A 15,094-nucleotide genomic window follows, 5' to 3' on the forward strand; every position below is an offset into this window, starting at 1 on the left:
GGAAAAGAGTCAATCAAACTCTTAGCCTGAAATGAATTAATGCCTTCTTAGCCTGAAATCCAGCATTTTACTTTTCCCCTAGCTCAGGGTTTCCCAAACTGTTTTTGAAGTGCTATTTCCATAAGATTTAATAGGTGCTCAAGAAAAAAGATAATCTCATGGTCAAAAAAAGATTGGAAAAGTGGTGTATACTATACCCACTCTGGGATATTCACAAGGTATTATATTAAAGTTTTGACAAGACCTGAATTAAAGAAACTTGTCCATGTTTACCCATTTATTTGATCACAGAATCCTCCTTTTGTGGAACCAATATTTGTGTTTACCAACTCATTTGATCACCTCTGTCAATAACCCTCCTTGATAGAATGTACATTAATGTCTTGTGGCTCTAGTGTACTGCAGAAATTGGCTTGGAAAATGCTGTTCTATAGCCATGTCCCTCATTTCACATACATCAAATTGAACCACCAGCAGTTAGCCATGTTCACTTTCCCACTTCCAAGCCTTTTCTAATTATTCACTCTGCTTGGGATGCTTTCTCTTCTCTCTCCTTGTTCTCTGGAATCTTTTCAGCCAAACAAGCAAGGTCATTGCAGCAGCAATGATTCCCATTTCTGAAGTCTTAGCACTTGCCAGTCTTCTAGCAATTTTAGCACCTACTACTATGCTAATGTGTACCTGATCATTTTTCCTTCTCTACTTTACATTTCTTGGGGTTGTTTTCCACATAGTACATTAGCCTGGTGCATTGTTTGTAGCCAGAATTCAGTAAATAGTTGTGGAATGAATAAATAAATGAGTTGTAGCCAGGTGCAGTGGCTCATGCCTGTAATCCAGCACTTTGGGAGGCCAAGGTGGGCTGATCACTTGAGGTCGGGAGTTCAAGACCAACCTGGCCAACATGGTGAAACCCCATCTCTACTGGAAAAAAAAACAAAAATTAGCCTGGCATGGTGGTGCGTGCCTGTAATCTCAGCTACTTGGGAGGCTGAGGCAGGAGAATTACTTGAACCTGAAAGGCGGAGGTTGCAGTGAGCTGAGATCATACCACTGCACTCCAGCCTGGGTGACAGAGTGAGACTGCATCTCAAAAAATAATAATAAATAAATAAACAAGTTGCAATAGGATGAAATTTAAAATGTTATCTATAGTAAATAATGGAATTGGAGTTTGAAGAGGAGGAATGGAGAGGGATCTCTGAAAGACTGATCTATGTATATGATTTTTAACAGTTTTATTAATTGGCATAAAAGTATACAATTTGATGATTTGGGGCATCTGTGTGCACCCAAGAAACCACAACCACAGTCAAAATAATGAGAAGATCCGCCATCACAAAAAGTTTCCTCATGCCCCTTGTAATCCCTCCACTCTACCCTTTCCTACATCTTCCTCCCTCTTGTGTACCACCCCCTTCATACTACCTCCTTAGCCCAATTCAAGGGAATCGCTGATCTGCTTTTGGTCATTATACATTGGAGTAGATTTCATTAAAATTTATATAAATGGAATCATGCGATATATGCTCTATTTTGCCTGACTTCTTCACACGGCATAACTATTTTGAGATTTATTCATGTTGCAACATATTCATTCCTTTTTATTACTGAGTAGTATTTCATTGTATAGCTACACCACAGTTCGCTTACCCATTTACTTATTTATAGACATTTGGGTTTTTTTTTCTAGTTTTTTGGCTATTAAAAATAAAAATTCTATGAACATTTGTATGTAAGTCTTTTTATAATGTATGCTTTCATTTCTCTCATGTAAATACGTAGGAGTTGGCCAGGCATGGTGGCTCATGCCTGTAGTTCCAGAACTTTGGGAAGCTGAGGAAGGTGGATCACTTAAGGTCAGGAGTTTGAGACCAGCCTGGCCAACATGGTGAAACCCTGTCTCTACTAAAAATACAAAAATTAGCCGGGCATGGTGGCGGGCGCCTGTAATCCCAGCTACTCAGGAGGCTGAGGCAGGAGAATTGCTTGAACCCAGGAGGCAGAGGTTGCAGTGAGCTAAGATTGCACCATTGCATTCCAACCTGGGCAATAGGAGTGAAACTCTGTCTCAAAAAAATCAAAAACAAAAACAAAAACTTAAGAGTGAAACGATGGCTCCTGTGCTAAGTGTATGTTTAACTTATTAAGAAACTGTCAGATATGACACTAGAGGCAAAGGCAACAAAATAAAAAATAAATAAATAGGGCTACTTCAAAATTGAACACTTTTGTGCAAAAACAAGACAATAATCAACAAAAGATAATCCATGTAATGAAAGAAAATATCTACAAATTGTGTATCTGATAAGGGGTTAAGGTCTAGCATATATAAAGAAATCCTACAGATCAACAATAACTAGAACAACAAAAACAATTAAAAAGTGGGAAAAGGGTCAGCCTCAGTGCCTCACACCTGCAATCCCAGCACTTTGGGAAACCAAGGCAAGAGGATCGTTTGAGCCCAGGAGTTGGAGACCAGCAGGGGCAACAGAGATTGAGGCAGGAGGATCACTTGAACCCAGGAGTTATAGGCTGCAGTGAGCTGTGATCACACGACTGCACTCCAGCTTGGGTGACAGAGTAAAACCTTGTCTCAAAAAAAAAAAAAAAAATGTGGGAAAAGGACTCCAATAGACATTTCTCCAAAGTAAGTATACAGATGGCCAATAAGTACATGAAAAGATGTTCAGAATGTCTAGTCATTAGGGAACTGCAAATCAAAGCCACCATGAGATAGCACTTCATATCCATTAGGATGGCTATTATTAAAAAAATAAGTTTTGTCGAGAATGTGGAGAAATTGGAGCCCTTGTGCTCTACTGGTGGGAATGGCATAGCCTCTGTGGAAAACAATACGATGTTTCCTCAAAAAATTAAAAACATAGGGCCGGGCGCGGTGGCTCACTCCTGTAATCCCAGCTCTTTGGGAGGCCAAGGTGGCAGATCACGAGGTCAGGAGATTGAGACCATCCTGGCTAACGCGGTGAAGCCCTATCTCTACTAAAAATACAAAAAATTAGCCAGGTGTGGTGGCAGGCGCCTGTAGTCTCAGCTACTCCAGAGGCTGAGGCAGGAGAATGGTGTGAACCTGGGAGGCGGAGCTTGCAGTGAGCCAAGATAACGCCACTGCACTCCAGCCTGGGCAACAAAGCAAGACTCCGTCTCAAAAAAAAAAAAAAATTAAAAACATATCATATGATCCAGCAGTTTCACTTCTGGGCATGTACCTCCCAAAAATGAAAGCAGAAACCCAAAGAGATACTTGTAAATTAATGTTCAATAGCAGCATTATTCACAATAGCTAAAAGGTGGAAGCAACCCAAGTGTTCATTAATGGATAAATGTATAAACACAGTATGTTATATAGTATTTAGCCTTAAAAAGAAAGGAAATTCTGACATGCTACAATATAGATGAACTTTGAAGGCATTATGCTAAGAGACATAAGCAGTCACAAAAGGCAAAATAATGTACGATTCCACACATACAAAGTACCTAGAGCAGTCAAATTCAGAGACAGAAAGTAGAATGTGTGTTGCCAGAGGTGGAGGGTGGGAGGAATAGGGAGTTGTTGTTTAATGAGTACAGAGTGTCAGTTTTGCAAGATGAAGGAAATTCTAGAGATAGACAGTGGTAATGGTTGTACAGCAATGTGAATTTACCTAATGTCACTGAACTACACACTTAAAAATGGTTAAAATGGTCATGGCACGGTGGCTCAGGCCTGTAATCTCAGCACTTTGGGAGGCCAAGACAGGCGGATCACAAGGTCAGGAGATTGAGACTATCCTGGCCAACGTGGTGAAACCCCATTTCTACTAAAACATAAAAAGTTAGCTGGGCATGGTGGTGCACACCTGTAGTCCCAGCTACTCGGGAGGGTGAGGCAGGGGAATCGCTTGAACCCAGGAGACAGAGATTGCAGCGAGCCGAGATCGCACCACTGTACTCTAGCCTGGCGACAGAGCAAGACTCCATCTCAAAAACAAAAATAAACAAAAATGCTTAAAATGGCCGTGTGAAGAAAGGGAAAAAAATGAAAAGGTTAAAATGAGAAATTTTATTATATATATATATATATATATATTTTTTTTTTTAAACTACAATTTTGTTTTGTTTTGTTTTTTGAGAAAGTGTCTTCCTCTCTCAGGCTGGGGTGCAATGGTGTGATCTTGGCTCACTGCAGCCTCCTCCTCCCAGGCTCAAGCCATCCTCCTGCTCCAGCCTCCGGAGTAGCTGAGACTACAGGCACATGCCACTGCACCCAGCTAATTTTTGTATTTTTTGTAGAGACAGAGTTTTGCCATGTTGCCCAGGCTGGTCCCAAACTCCTGAGCTGAGGTGACCCTCCCTCCTCCACATCCCAAAGTGCTGGGATTATAGGCATGAGCCACTGTGTCTGGCCTTATTTTACCACAGTTTTTTTTTTTTAAAAACCCTGCCAAACTGTTTTCCAAAGTAGTGTACCATTTTACATTTCCAGCAACAGCATATGAGAGTTCCAGTTATTCCCCATCCTCATCAACACTTAGTACAATAAGTCTTTTTAATTTTAGTCATTCTAATTGATGAGTAACATCTCATTGTGGTTTTAACTTGCATTTCCCTAATGCCTAATAATGTTGAATATAAAGCATGTGCTTATTTGTTCTTGGTATATCTTCTTTGATGAAGCATCTGTTAAAATAAATTGCCCATTTTTGGCCAGGCGCAGTGGCTCACGCCTGTAATTCCAGCACTTTGAGAGGCCAAGGTGGGCGGATCACGAGGTCAGGAGATCAAGACCATCCTGGCTAACATGGTGAAACCCCGTCTCTACTAAAAATACAAAAAAATTTAGCCGGGTATGGTGGCAGGCTCCTGTAGTCCCAGCTATTTGGAAGACTGGGCAGGAGAATAGCGTGAACCTGGGAGGTGGAACTTGCAGGGAGCTGAGGTCACGCCACTGCACTCCAGCCTGGGTGACAGAGTGACACCCTGTCTTAATAAATAAATAAATAAATAATTTGCCCATTTGTATAGGGAGCTGTTTTCTTGAGTGTTGAGAGTTCTTTATACCAGTAAGATACAAATCTTACATCAGATACATATTTATGAAAATATTTTCTTCCAGCCTCTAGTTTTTTAATGAACAGTTTCTCTTGAAGAGCAAAATTTAAAATTTTGATGAAATCCAGTTGGTTATGTTTGGTGGTCATATCTAGGAAAACTTTGCCTAATGCATGGTCACAAGGGTTTTCTTACACATTGTTTTTATAGTTTTAAGTTTTACATTTAGCTCTGTTCAATTTTGAGTTAATTTTTATATATACTATGAGATATAGATCAAAGGAGTTTTTTGTTTTGTTTTATTTTTACGTGTGAATATCCAGTTGTTCCAGTATCATTTGTTGAACAGACTTCTTTCTCCAAGGAATTGCTTTTGCATATTTTTCAGTAATCTGTTATTCATGTGTGTGTGGGTCCATTTCTGGACTCTCCATTCTGTTCCATTTCTTGTCTATCTTAACAGCAGTACAAACTGCCTTGCCTACCATAGCTTTATAATAAATATAAGTCAATAAATCTGTATTTTAGATTTAAGTCTAAATTTCACATTGAGATTAAAATCTAAAGTCTATATTTTAGATTTAATGAATAAATAAAGAAATTTAAATAAGTTTAAATTTCTACTTTATAAATAAATGAATGGGAAAAAGCCATGTTAATCTTCCAACTGTGTTCTACTTTTACAAAGTCATTTTGGTGTACTAGATTCTTAGCACTCTTATATGAACTTTAAAAACAATTTGTCAATTTCTACCAAGAAAAAAACAAAAACAGAAACCCATGTAGAGTTTTGGATTGGATATGCTTTAAATCTGTAGCTCAATTTAGGTAGAATTAACATCTTAATAATGTTGAGTCTTTCAAACCATAGATATGGTGTATGCTTCCATTTACTTAGACCTTCTTTAATTTCTCTCAGTAGTGTTCTGTAGTTTTAACTTTTGTACAGGTCTTACTCATCTTTTGGTAAGATTCCTATTCCATATTTTTTATGCTATTACACATGGTATTATATTTTAATTTTAATTTGATTGTTCATTGCTGATACAGAAAAATATTATTTTGTGTAGTGATCTTATATCCTACAACAAGCTTGTCCAACCCATGGCCTATGGGCCACATGTGGCCCAAGACAGTTTTGAATGTGACCCAACACAAATTTGTAAACTTTATTAAAACATGAGACTTTTTTTTCTTTGCAGTTTCTTTTTTTCTTTTTTTAAGCTCATCAACTATTATTAGTGTTAGTGTATTTTATGTGTGGCCCAAGACAATTCTTCATCCATTGTGGCCTAGGGACACCAAAAGATTAGACACCCCTGTCTTACAATTTTGCTAAACTTATTTATTAGTTTTAGTAGGTTTTTTGCATATTTCATCATATTTTCTATATAAATGATAGTAGAGATGTACCGTTTGTGAATAAAGGCAGTTTCATTTCTTTCTTTCTGATCTGGATGTCTTTTATTTTCTTTTCTTGATTGATTGCACTGGCTAGAAGCTCTAGTACAATGGTGAATAGAAGTATTGAGAGTGAACCTTCTTGTCTTATTTCTAATCGTAGAGATAAAGTATTCAGTCTTTCACTGTTAAGTCCGATGTTAGCTGTAGGTTTTTCAAAGGTGCCTATCAGATTGAGGAAGTATAATTCTATTCCTACTTTGCTAAGAAGTTTCATCAGGAATAGATATTAGGTATTAGATCTTGTCAAGTGCTTTTTCTATGTTGAGTGAGATGATCATACAGTTTTTCTTTTTTAATATTTTGGGCTTTGGTAGTTTATGTCTTTAAAGGAATTTGTTCATCTGTATTGTCAAATTTATGGTATAAAAGTATTCATAATATTCTCTTATTAACCTTTTAATATTTGTAGAATTTGTAATGATGGCATCTCTCTCATTTTTTATTTTGTACAACATGATGTTTTGAAATATGTATATGTTGTGGAATGTCTAAATAAGCTAATTAACATATGTATTACCTCACATATTTATCCCTTTTTATGATCAGAACACTTGAAGTCTACTTTCCTAGCAATTTGCAAGGAAACAATACAGTAGTCACCATGTTATACAATAGATCTCTTGAATTTATTCCTCCTCCCACAATCTCTGGTAACCAGCATTCTACTCTCTACTTGTGTGAGTTCAACTTTTGTAGATTGTACATATGAATGAGATAATTCAGTATTTGTCTTTCTGTGCCTGGCTATTTCAGTTAACATAATATCTCCAGGTTCATCATGTTGTCACAAATGACAGGATGCCCTTCTTTTTTAAAACTGAATAGTATTCCGTTGTGTGTACATACCACATTTTCTTTATTCATTCATCTGTTGATAGACATTTAGATTGACACCATATCTTGATCATTGTCAATAATGTTGCAATGAACGTGAAGTGTAGGTATCTCTTCAATATACTAATACTGTTCTTTGGATATATCACCCAGTAGGGGGATTGCTTGATCATATAGTAGTTCTATTTTCAATTTTTTGAGAAACCTCCTTACTGTGTTCCATAATTTACATTCCCACCAGCAATGTGCAAGGATTCCCTTTTCTCCACATCTTCACCAACATGTATCTTTCTTTTTTTAATCATAGCCATTTTAACAGGTGTAAGAAGAAATCTCATGGATATAATTTGCATTTATCTAATGATTAACAATCTTGGGCATTTTTTCATACTCCTATTAGGCATTTGTATGTCTTTTGAGAAATACCTATCAGGCCTTTTGATCATTTCTTTTTTTTTTTTTTGAGATGGAGTCTCGCTCTGTTGTGCAGGCTGGAGTGCAGTGGTGTGATCTTGGCTCACTGCAACCCCCACCTCCCAAGTTCAAGCAATTCTCCTGCATCAGCCTCCCAAGTAGCTGGGACTACAGGCATGTGCCACCATGCCCAGCTACTTTTTTGTGTTTTTAGTAGAGATGGGATTTCACCATGTTAGCCAGGATGGTCTCCATCTCTTGACCTTGTGATCCACTTGCCTTGGCCTCCCAAAGTGCTGGGATTACAGGTGTGAGCCACCGTGCCTGGCCAAATTTTTCTTTCTTTGTGTCCTTACTCTATAAGCTTTTTTCTATTTTTAAAATTTTTTATTTTCTTTTTTTACTTTTTAAACTTTTTTGTTAAAACTAAGACACAGGACAGGTGTCGTGGCTCACGCCTGTAATCCCAGCACTTTGGGCAGCCGAGGCGGGCTGATCACCACCTGAGGTCAGGAGTTCGAGAGCAACCTGACCAACATGGAGAAACCCTGTCTCTACTAAAAATACAAAATTAGCTGGGCATGGTGGCGCATGCCTGTAATCCCAGCTACTTGGGAGGCTGAGGCAGGAGAATTGCTTGAACCTGGGAGGCAGAGGTTGTGGTGAGCCAAGATAGAGCCATTGCTCTATCTCCAGCCTGGGCAACAAGAGTAAAACTCCGTCTCAAAAAAAAAAAAAAAAAAAAAAAAAACAGGCCAGGCACAGTGGCTCACGCTGGTTTCTTTGAGAACATTGTAGTGCAAGTCTTCTGGTGATAAATTATTTAAAATTTTGTTTTTGAAAGGTATTTTCACAAGTACAGAATTTAAGGTTGCCAACTTTTTTCTTTCCATACTTGTTTGCTTTTTACTCCTCTAAGAAATCTGTTACCATCTTTATCTTTATTTTTTACATGTAATGTGTCCTTTTTCTCTACTTTTGAGATTTTTGCTTTATCATAGTTTTAAGCAATTTGTTTATGATGTTTTGACTTTATTTGGTATAGTTTTCTTCATGTTTTTTGTGTTTCATGTTCATTGAGCTTCTTGGATCTCTGGCTTTATGCTTTTTCTTAAATTTGGAAAAATATTGGCCGTTATTTCTTCAAATATGTTTTCTGTCCCTCCTCCAATCTGCTTTCCTTTGGGAATGAAATGACATATATATTAGGCAACTTGAAGTTGTGTTACAGCCCACTGTTTTTTTTCATTTTTGATAATTTTTATTGCTATGTCTACAAATTCATCTTTTCATCTGCAGTTTCTAATCTGCCATTAATCCCACATATTTTCATCTTCACATGTAATTTTTCTATCTAGAAGTTCCATTTGGGTCTTTTTTATTTCTTCCATGTCTTTATGTAACTTTTTAAACCTATAGAATACAATTATTATAACTGTTTTAATGTTTTTATTTGCTAACTTAACATCTGTGTCAATTCTGGGTCAGTTTTGATTGATTGATTATTCTCATTATGGGCCATGTTTTCCTGCTTCTTTGGATGCTTGGTAATCTTTGGATGCTAGACTTTGTGAATTTTACCTTGTTAGGTGTTAATTATTTTAGTATTCCTATGAACATCCTTGAGTATTGTCGTCTAGTGCAATCAAGTCACTTGGAAACAGTTTGATCCTTTTAGGTCTTACTTTTTATGATCTGTGTGGTGATCTGAGCAGTGTTCAGTCTACAGCTAATTATCAGCCCTACTGAGATGAAAGACTTCTGAGTATCTATCTAATGCCTCATGAATTAGAAATTTTTTCAGTCTGGTTGGTGGGAACAGGCACCAGCCTTATGTGAGCACAAAACACTGTTCCCTGTAACTTCGTTGAAGGATTCTTTCTCCAGACTTAAGTAATTTCCTTACGCACACGCTAATCAGTATTCTGTCCCTAGACTTGAGGGTGTCCCTCTACTAATCTCTTGGTTCCTCTGTCTCTGGAGCCTTCTCCTCTTCAGTAATTTGTCCTGTCAGTTCTAGTCACCTTGGTCTCCCCAAATTCTCAACTCTACTTCCTCAACTCAGGTAGTCCACTGGGGTAACTTCTGGGTGCCCTCTCCCTGTGCTGTTTCCTGGAAACTCTCTCAAAGCAATAAACTGGGGAGATTTATTTTTCTGTCTCTCAGGAATTGCTCTCTCGTTGCTTGTCTTGTTTCTTGAAACCGTTGTTTTATCCTTTGTTCTGTGGGCTGTTTATTTGTTTGTTTTGGGTTATTTCAGGCCAGAGGATAAATGTAGTTACTATTACTTCATCTTGGCCAGAAGTAAAAGTTGTAGCAACAGTTATTTGTTTTCTACCTCAGGGTCAGTTGGGCTTCAGCTGATTTAATCTGGGGTCATTGAGAGCTGTTTGGGCTAAGCTAATTTCTACTGGACTTTATATATATATATATGTACATACAAATTCATATGTATGTGCTGAGTTAATTTCTACTGGACTTTATATACGTACATATGTATGTGTATAATACACACATATACACATATACATTTATGTATGTGTGTGTTTATATTACATGTGTATGTATGTGTGTATATGTATGTGTATATATATGTGTGTCCGTATACATAAAGAAAGAGGGTTTAATTTAGTTGAAAGTAGAAATCAGCAGGTCAGTAGTAGCCATCATAATCTTGGGATATAATACTACTAATTTCAAAGAAATTATGGTATAGTGTTGAAATGTATATTTCTAAAAATAACTATGTAAATTATCATTTAACGTCTTTGTTTTTTATTTTAAAATTAGAAGACAATGTATGTAAAACTATGCAAGAATCACAGGAAACGGAAACCCACATATCCAACCACCTAGATGAAGTTGTTGCTGCTGTTAGCATCACTCATAGAAAGAAGTTCCAAAACAAGCTGCCTCAGACAGCACTATTCCAGCCTCCTCGAGAGAAACTCCATCTCTGTGAAGAGAAAGCAAAGTCTTATTCCAACAGTCACGAAGTAAGGAGACTTTTGTTCCTGTATTTCTACTCTGGGATTTGAGCTATAAGGTATAATCAAGAGAAGTAGAATGTTTTAGATTACATTCCTAATCTCAGCAGTTTGGTACAAGAGAGTATGTAAGACAGTGCCATGAATGAATGTAGTATCTCTAGGCTCCAAGCACAGCAGCTGGCACAGCCAACAACAAATATTTATTGAGGTCCCACTGTGTGCCAAGTCTAGGCACTGGGATACAACACAAACAAAGCAGATGAAGCTTCTGCTCTCATAGAGCTTATAATTCCTTATAATCTCAGATCTTATTCTCTGCATGCTTCTTTCCCATTCTTTCCTCAAAAGTTTTACTCATTCACTAACTCAGTAGGCATTTCTCTGTCACCTCTTATGTGTTGGGTCCTGTTCTTCCATTCATCATAAATACCTATTTTATGCCTAATATGTGCCAGGTGCCATGTAGGTGCCAGGGGCACAGAAGGAAAAGCCACAGTCTTTGTCTTGGAGGGACTCGGGATTTGGTTGGGAAGATAGATGGGGGACAGATAATGGTAGTCAGTTTGATAAGTTCTGTGAGAGCTCGAGTGACATAGATACAAAACAGAAAGGGGTGGGCAATGAGCCTGGAGGTGGTAGAGGGACAGCAGGTAAGGCACACTTTCTTGGGATGGGAGTTACGTAGACTGCATTGGTAAACAGTGCTTAGGAGTTGGACAGGTGAGGAAGAGGACCAAAATGTTCTGGACAGAGGTAGCAGATGGACAAGAGCCAAACGTCTGAGGGAGTGCAGTCTGTTTGGAGAAATATAAGGAGCTGTCTGGGACTAATGTGTTAGTGACATAGGGGAAGAAATGAAGCTGGATTATGGGCAGTAACTGAGACCCAGAGGGCACTCAAGGCCTAGTGAAAGAGTTTTGATTTTCCCCTGAAGATGATGGAGGATTACCATGAGGTTATAAGTAGAAGCATGCCATGAGCAGATTTGATTTTAAGAACAATCACTCCCATAGCTATGAAGGGTATGGACAAAAAAAGAGTAAAACTGAAAGAGGAGCATCAGTTAGGAGGATATTTGTAATAATCCTGGCAAGGAATTATGAGGACCTGAACAACACGTGGCAGAGGCAATAGAAATGCTGAGCTCTTTTGAAAGGAATTTAGAAATGCAATCAGTGGGACAGGACTGGATGACCGAGGGGACATAGGGAATGGAGATGTGAGAGTGAGAAAGATGGGGTGTGTAGAATTCCTACCACCCAAGGTCTGAGTCTGCTTGGATGATTGGAGACTTGCCCATGACCTTCATCAGTATAGTGAATACAGGAGAAAGACCAGGATTATAGAGACAGAGCACAAATTTGGTTTTGAGGTTGTGCTTGTTCATTATGCAACAGATACTCAGTACCTACTATTTGTAGGCTCTAGGCTGGCAGCCTTTCTCAACCAGACTTCTGCAAAAGAATTAAGCCCTCATGCCCCAAGGCATTTAACAAATGTAAAGAATTAACTTATTTTCTGTGTATCTAGAATGGTGTTAAACGTGTCGTTGTTCTGTGGTTCTGGTGAAGAATCCAGGATACAGTGGTGAATAGGACAGACAAGGTGCATACCCTAATGGACCTGAGAGGCAATTGACACTGTAATAATCGACAGATTATTATAGACTGTGATAAGTGCTAAGGAGGACATAGAGTGGCTCTGTCTTGGGTAGGGTGATCAGGGAGGGCCTCCAGGAAGATAAGGTGAGACCTGAGGAAGAGAAGGAACCAGTGTGGAGGAGCTGAGGGAAAAGAGTTCTAGGGAGAGGAAATAGCACACATAAATGTACAAGGTAGGCACAAGCAGGACATATTTGAAGCAAGGAGAAGAAGCTGCAAACTGACATTAAATATAGTGAGAGAGGCTGTCAGTTCACTGAGGGCCTTGCAGGTTTCAAGCTAAGTGCCCTGGAAGGCCTTAAAAATATTTTCCGCAAGGTATTAACATGATGTAATTTACTTTTTAAAATATCAGGTTTTTGGTAATTTTGTATTTTAAAATAATTTCTGACTTACAGAAAAGGCGCAAGATTCACTCATTGTTAACATTTGCTTTATTGCTTTGTTCTCTAACTCTCATTGTTTTTCTGAACTGAGAGTAAGTTATAGATATTATGGCCCTTTACCCCCAAATTCTTCAGTGTTTATTCCCTAAGAATAAAGCTATTCCCTTACATAGCCACGGTACAGTGATTGTAATTAGGAAATTAATGGCAGTATAATACTATTATCTATTCTGTAAACCTTGTTTATATTTCTTCTTAATAATGTCCTTTACAGAAAATAATCAGACCCATGGTTCAGTCTGTGAATTCATGTTAAATAGAGTTGTCATGTCTCTTTAGTCTCCTTTAATCTGAAACAGTTGCTTAACCTACTTTGTTTTTCATGATCTTGATATCTTGGAAATATGTACTCTAATTGTTTTGTAGAATATCTCTCCGTTTGAGTTTGTCTTATGCTTCCTCATGATTCTATTCAGATTGTACATTTGGAGCAGGAATACCACAGGTGTGACATGGGGCGCTCCTTAGTGCATCCTGTCAGGAGGTGCAGAATGTCTATTTGTCTCGTGACAGTGATGCCAACCTTGAACATTTGGTTAAGGTGCTGTCTGGCAGGTTTCTTTACTGCAGAACTGCTATTTTTCCCTTTGTAATTAATAAGTATTTTGTGGGGAGATTCACTGAGACTATGTATATATTTAAAACTTCGCTCCATCAGTTTTAGTATTCACTGATGATTTTCACCTGAATCAGTTATTACTATGATGTTTATCACATAGCCAGTCACTGACTTCCACATTCTTTCAACATTTGTTTGTTGGCATTCTATTATAAGGAAGAGCTTTTCTTTCTTCACAACTTATTTATCATTCATTTATTCCTATCAGTATAGGTTCAGGAAATTGTATTTTTCAAATACACTACAACCTATTGTTTTCATGGAAGCTCAGATTGTTCCATATCTGCCAATGGGAGACCCTTCAAGCTGACTCCTGAGTCCTCAATCCATCCCCTCATTGTTTAACCACTTCCTGATGCTACCACTTGCTGGTAAATCATCTCAACTTTCCAGCCTTATATTCCTTAATCTTTAAATTGAGGGGACCAGATTAGATTATTTCCAAGGCTCCTCCCAGTTTTGAAATTGCCTTCCTACTTCATACTTGTCTTCTGTCTGCCCCTTACCAATGCCTATTGCTAAAGCCACTGGGACTGGTAGAACAAAGGTTGGAAAACCAATAGGAATATTTGGACCCTGCCTTATAACATAAGGAAGTGAAGGGAGGACAACCTGTTTCTTGTATACCTCTATCCCCGCTCAGGTCCTGAGAACCAAGGTTATTATCAGGGAAGCCCAACTCAGCCTGCACAGTCCCCTTTGCTGGAAATCTGTATTTGGGACAGATTCACTATCAGAACAGATCTCCCTCTTTTTGTCTGTCTGGATTACATGATGGTGTCATCATTTCTTTGTCTTTCATACACTGTAGTTGTTGTTCTCTTTCTCTCTCTCCAAAGAAGTCATTCCCTAAACTTCCTGTGTCTAGAGGCAATAAAAAGGTGATTCCCAAAAGAAGTACAAACAGCCAGCTAACACATGAAGACATTCAGCCTCATCAGTTTGGGGGAAAAATGTGGACTAAATCCAGGAGAAATGGGCTAACTGACAAATTGACAAACTAAAACCAAAACAAAACTTCCACAATTTGTACGCAGTTCAACATAAGGGGCATTTCTGCTCACATATGATGTGTTGAAAGTATGAACTGGTGCAACCTCTTGGAGAGGTACTTCAGCAATAGCTACCCACAGCCTCAGAATTTTGCATATCCTTTACACAGCGATCCCATTTGTAGGAATTTATTTTGTGGGAATGTTTATGGGTATGTGCAAAGCTATCCATACAGGATATTCAATGAGTAAAAAATTTGCAGACACCTAAATGCCCAATAAAGAGTGGATTGAGTAATGCGGTTGTGATATAATCATGTAATAAAATATGGTAGAGCCATTCAAAGTTATATCATAGAAGATGACATGAGAAGTTATTCATAAATTGTTAAAACAGCAGACTGTAAACCTGCAAGTAGCTTATCAACCTATTTTTGAAAAAGAAAAAATAGCCAGGCACAGTGGCTCACGCCTGTAATCCCAGCACTTTGGGAGGCAGAGGCAGGCAGATCTCAAGGTCAGGAGATCGACACCATTCTGGCTAACAAGGTGAAACCCCGTCTCTACTAAAAATACAAAAATTAGCTGGGCATGGTGGGGGGTGCCTATAGTCCCAGCTACT

General features: G+C 38.3%; 1 protein-coding gene across 6 annotated transcripts in view; it reads left to right on the forward strand.

Annotated features, from left to right (window-relative positions):
- Window positions 1–15,094, forward strand: part of TTC23 (tetratricopeptide repeat domain 23) — a 111,443-nt gene that overhangs the window by 10,129 nt on the left and 86,220 nt on the right. For all 6 annotated transcript variants that reach the window (XM_026455449.1, XM_026455448.1, XM_026455451.1 and 3 more), the window contains exon 2: window positions 10,555–10,760. In XM_026455449.1, the coding sequence (XP_026311234.1) occupies window positions 10,575–10,760 (186 nt within the window). In that variant the 5' untranslated portion in view covers window positions 10,555–10,574. The remainder of the gene's footprint in view (window positions 1–10,554; window positions 10,761–15,094) is intronic.

This window comes from Piliocolobus tephrosceles, chromosome 6 (assembly GCF_002776525.5).
Source record: "Piliocolobus tephrosceles isolate RC106 chromosome 6, ASM277652v3, whole genome shotgun sequence".
NCBI classification, from domain to species: domain Eukaryota; kingdom Metazoa; phylum Chordata; class Mammalia; order Primates; family Cercopithecidae; genus Piliocolobus; species Piliocolobus tephrosceles.